A 5,030-nucleotide genomic window follows, 5' to 3' on the forward strand; every position below is an offset into this window, starting at 1 on the left:
TGAATTCCCTGTGCGGCGTCCTTGAGTGCCAAGAAAGGCGTCTTTAAATAAAATGTATTATTATTATTATTATTACTTGGAAGGACAACCTTTCAGCTGTGCTATTTAATATAATATATTAAAGTGCCCATATTATGGAGAGAAAAAAAAAAAAAACTTTTTCTGGGATTTGGGTTATTTTGTGTTGCTTGGGCTTCCATACGCATACAAACTTGGAAAACAAAAACATCCATACTGTTCTGAGTGAGATACAGGTTTCTGAATGTCCTACGCCTTCAGTCTCCAGGTGAGGTGTTGAAAATCTGCTCGGTTTTCTACGTCACTAGCCAAGATGGCCAAGACGAGGTGGCAAACCGTAGCACATGCTGGCGCTAGAATGCTAGCTTGTTCTCAATGGCAAACCACTGCCACAACACACACTTGTTTACCATAATCCACAAAGAATAGTCAGCTGTTTGGCCGGCAGTCCACACTTATAGAAAGCTCTCTTCCTACTTATTAAAACAGAAAACAGCAGTGACGTTGACAAGCTCAGATCGTGGAGCTCTGTCATCTTAATATAACCCTTCAGGATTAATAGAGAATTGGTGTACCTGCAGTGCTTTGACCAGCGCTCCATTTCGGCCTGCTTCACCTACAAGAACAACCCTTGTCTCCACCTTTGGCAGTATATCTGAAAGAGAGATGAAGAGCAACAGAGTGAACAAAGAGGTAATCTCACACACACACTCGCTCGCTCGATTCAGGCCCCAGACCTCCTGTGACTAACTGCCCCTTGTACTGTCAAGAGAAAAGTCAATGATATTTGAGGGTATTATGCGTTCCCCTCTCAAATAATCCTAGACCAAAGACTGCATTCTGTTTAAAACCAAGGGTCCACAGACGCAAGTAAACATCCAGTTACATATTTCATTTACATGTGGACATGGCACATCTCTCAAAATTTAAATCATTGCAATCTACGGCCACAGACTCGTTCTGTAGCACCCCAGAATAAATGGTTTCCTTTTCAGCCTAAACAACCCAGTAGTTAGATAACTAATGTGTTCTTAAATACCTAAATAATAGCAAACACAAGTAGAAGAAATATCATTGACAGCGTCCTTCCTGTGTTTTGTTGTCAATTAGTTGCAAACAGTGTGCACACAGATCATGCTGGAGATAAAAGCCCTGCAATTTGTATCTTCTTTTAGGTTATAAACTCTTTTTTTTATATACATTTCTATAACATAGGAGGCTTTCTGTGTTTAAGGGTATTGTTATATTAATGCATTTTTAATATTTTGTATATGTCAATAAGAGTAGATTAAATATTAGAAAATAATTTCAATATAATGCAGTACTACTGGAAAGCATCAAAAAGTACTGCCTCTACAAACTCCAACCAAAATGACTAGGAAGTTGAAAACAATTTTAACAAAACTGAAAGCAGGCCTGTTCTAAGTGCATTGATTTTGATTTTAGTTGCTAGTTTACCTGACACACCGAGTGCCAATGACTTTTTCCCAGTTCTACTGCTCTGTTTCTCCACAGCATTTTGAAATTCATAACATTGCTGTGTTTCACTAACGTTATTAGCTTGCCCACATACAGTGGTGTGAAAAAGTGTTTCCCCCTTCCTCATTTCCTGTTCCTTTGAATGTTTGTCACACTTAAGTGTTTCGGAACATCAAACCAATTTAAACAATAGTCAAGGACAACACAAGTAAACACAAAATGCAATTTGTAAATGAAGGTGTTTATTATTACAGGTGAAAAAAAATCCAAACCATCATGGCCCTGTGTGAAAAAGTGATTGCCCCCTAAACCTAAGAACTGGTTGGGCCACCCTTAACAGCAACACCTGCAACCAAGCGTTTGCGATAACATGCAATGAGGCTTTTACAGCGACCTGTATAACTTTAGGGAAATCCTGATTTGACACACTATTGGATATTATCTACGCCAAGGTGTAATGGAAAAAAAGTAAGGAGAAAAAAAAAAGGTATTTAGTGAGATTCAAAGAAAAAGGGGGAAGAAGAAAAAAAAGTAACCCATACGTACTGACCTTCTCCGTCTTCACATGCCATCTCCAGAAATACATGGTCCTTGGTGGATTCGGCGATCTTTGAATCATAGACCGAAGAATCCAGCAGACTCCGAGCTGTCCCTAGAGTCACTATGGTGGTGTCAGCCATGGCAGGAACTTGTGGAGGCACCAAATTGTCCAAACTATCAAACGATACAGGAAATGAACAAAAACACACGCTTGTGTTTCTTAAAACATGCTTTGTATAATATAGCTAATGGTCAACATGTTTTGAAAGATTAGCCAGGCCGCCCGGGGTTATTGACTTCATTTAATTTTTTTACGCTAACGTTTGCCTAGTTAACGTTGGCTGTACTCGCCACGGTACCAACTGTCCTTTGCTAACGTTAAGGTATAATGCGTTTTCAACAGCACAAAAAACACCTCAAAGAATTGTAAACCAAACTTACCGACTGTTCCGTTGGCTGGTAACTTATAGCAAGGAATTACAGAACCGGGAGCGAGCTAGCTCAATTCAATAAGCTCTCTAACTAAATAAGCTAGTTAACGTTCGTAAGTAACTTCAAGTCAACAATACAATATAGAGTTTCCGAGAATTCCTCTTCGGTCCAAAACACTCAGAAAATCTATAACATCTTCGTTATATGGCAAGTCTGGTTTCAATGCATGTTGGCCTTATCCAAATTGTCGAAATGTGGCTACTTTAGTTTGTTGACAGCTAGCGTTAGCTAACTGCTAGTGTTAGTAGCTAGCCTGGACCGAATAGGCATTGCCCGAACTCAATTCAAAAAACAAGACAAACAACGTTGCAGCGCGCTGATTGGGCAAGAGTAACAAAAATCCAGCGACGCAAGTCCGGCGAGGCAGCTGATTGGTCTGTTCATTCAAATAACGATTTGTGTTTTTGCCCAGACATGCGACCTTCAAGTACTATCGTAAATATTAAACAACTCTCCAAGACGAAAACGTCAACGTGTTTTATTAATTATATATACATTAAACTTAAAGTCCAGAAGGAATAAACGGTACGGCCATGTCGATTAAAACCTGCAGCGTAAAGATTTACAAAGAAGAATTTATTCAGCTTAATCACTTCCTGAAAATTGAAAGTTTAAAGGTTTTTATAAAAAAGTAGGCCTAGCGACATTTCTTCTGTTTTATCTGTTGCACATAATAATAAAAGCAAAAATTACCAAAAGTAGTTCTGTTTAAAGATAATCTTGGCAAGCAGCATGTAGAAATATTATAAGGCATTCTTCTAATTTCAGAAGTCAATCTGAATGGCTTTCCAAAAAACATTTCCTCTGTGGACCCAGATAATTTCTTGCTGCATTTGTTCACATGTAGTAAAGCAAGACATATGTGACTGTTGAATCAATAAAATATTCAATAATAATGTATAGGCCTGTGTCACACTTGCTGCTTCTGGAACACGGAGTAGGGAATCATAACTTCTGGTCAACATTCCCTTTGTCCATAAGGATTTAGATTATCAGCCATTATGTCTTAACCATCCGAGGTAAACTGATCTTGACCTACGTGGTTGTGAAACAAAAGCATCTGCTCCTGTAAAAGCTAGAAGTCTGTATGAAATCAACCTTGTTTTAAAGTTTCCATATTATGCTCATCTTCGGGTTCATAATTGTATTTTTAGGGTTGTTCCAGAATAGGTTTACACGGTTTCATTTTCAAAAAAACACCATATTTTTGTTTTATTGCACATTGTTGCAGATCCTCTTTACACCCGGTGAGTTTAGGTTATTGTTTTAGTTTTGTTGGGAGTTGCACATGCGCAGTAGTTAGGTAAGGCTCACATCGGCTACTTAACTTTTCTCCAACTTTGACCAGTACAAGGCAGAATTAGCTGGGGGACTTCTTCTGAGGGCACATGTGTGGAATACCTGCATAACAGGGACACGTAATTAGTTCTTTTGTAGATTATGGTGAAACTAGTGTGGTGTAGCAGTGTTTTGCCTTTGTGAACAAGCTGTCATGCTAGCGGGTGATTTTAGCCACCTCGTCTTGGCTGCCGTGCAAATCACCCGGAGACTCAAGGTATTCAGAAACCTGTATCTGACTCAAAACAGCATGGATGTTTTTTTTTTTCAAGTTTGTATTTGTTTAAATCTGTTGGCTCAGTGCCTGGAATTGGAGAGAAGTGTTGTGCATTAAACTACACCAAAAGTAGAATGGGAGCCAGAGCCTTCTGCTATCAGACTCCTCTCCTGTGGAATCAACTTCCAGTCTCGGTTCGGGAGGCAGACACCATCACTGTTGCTTTCTCTGATAGGAACTACTAGAACTGTTGGGTCCTTGTAAATTATGTGGTCTAGACCTACTCTATCTGTAAGCGTCTCGAGATAACTCGTTAACTCTTGTTGAATTGATACTATAAATAAAATTGAATTTAAATGTCTCCTATTAGGCAGCGAGTAGATAGAGCTTGGTGATGCATCAGTGTTTGATGGCTAAAATGTAATTGTACATTTTAGCTTGACATAAAGAATCTGTAAGATGTTTTGTATAATATTGAATTATAAAAAAGAAAAAAACAATATATTACACATCTGACTTCTAACTTGGCTAAAGGGACAAATGAAGCCATAACATCTGGATGGATGTGATGAGGGGCTTTTGATGAAGGAACCCTTGGTGCTGGGAATAATGAGAATTGGAGGTGAATAGGGTGGAAAAGGGTTGAATCGGTTTAGCCTGAAATGACAATTGACAGCAGAACAGATTTAACGTTTTTAATGCAACAACGCGATAGCTTATGGGGATCAAGGCAAATCTCGTTGTATAACTGAAGGAGTAAACGCCCACATTAAGCTGATGACAATGCAGCTGATTAGGTTGGCAGAGAGAGAAATGTGAAGCTTAGAAGTATTCCTGAAATAATTCATGCTGAGTTGGATTAGTTTTGAGACTGGGTCAGATAATACATTTTTTGAAGTTACTTACTGTGGACTAGTGTATGCCCTAATCATGAGCAAAGACTTCA

General features: G+C 38.8%; 1 protein-coding gene across 7 annotated transcripts in view; it reads right to left on the reverse strand.

Annotated features, from left to right (window-relative positions):
* ect2 (epithelial cell transforming 2) overlaps positions 1-2,906 on the reverse strand; it is a 70,720-nt gene extending 67,814 nt beyond the window's left edge. For 2 of the 7 annotated variants that reach the window (XM_034881459.1, XM_034881460.1), the window contains exons 1-3: positions 2,479-2,903; positions 2,048-2,211; positions 594-673 (exon numbers count right to left, since the gene is read on the reverse strand). In XM_034881459.1, coding sequence (XP_034737350.1) covers positions 594-673; positions 2,048-2,177 — 210 coding nt within the window. In that variant the 5' untranslated portion in view covers positions 2,178-2,211; positions 2,479-2,903. Of the gene's footprint in view, positions 1-593; positions 674-2,047; positions 2,212-2,478 lie in introns of all 7 variants that reach the window. The other 5 variants (XM_034881462.1, XM_034881461.1, XM_034881463.1 and 2 more) reach the window with 5 other exon arrangements.
* Between the last annotated feature and the right edge of the window lie 2,124 nt (positions 2,907-5,030).

Source organism: Etheostoma cragini, chromosome 9 (assembly GCF_013103735.1).
Source record: "Etheostoma cragini isolate CJK2018 chromosome 9, CSU_Ecrag_1.0, whole genome shotgun sequence".
Classification (NCBI taxonomy): domain Eukaryota; kingdom Metazoa; phylum Chordata; class Actinopteri; order Perciformes; family Percidae; genus Etheostoma; species Etheostoma cragini.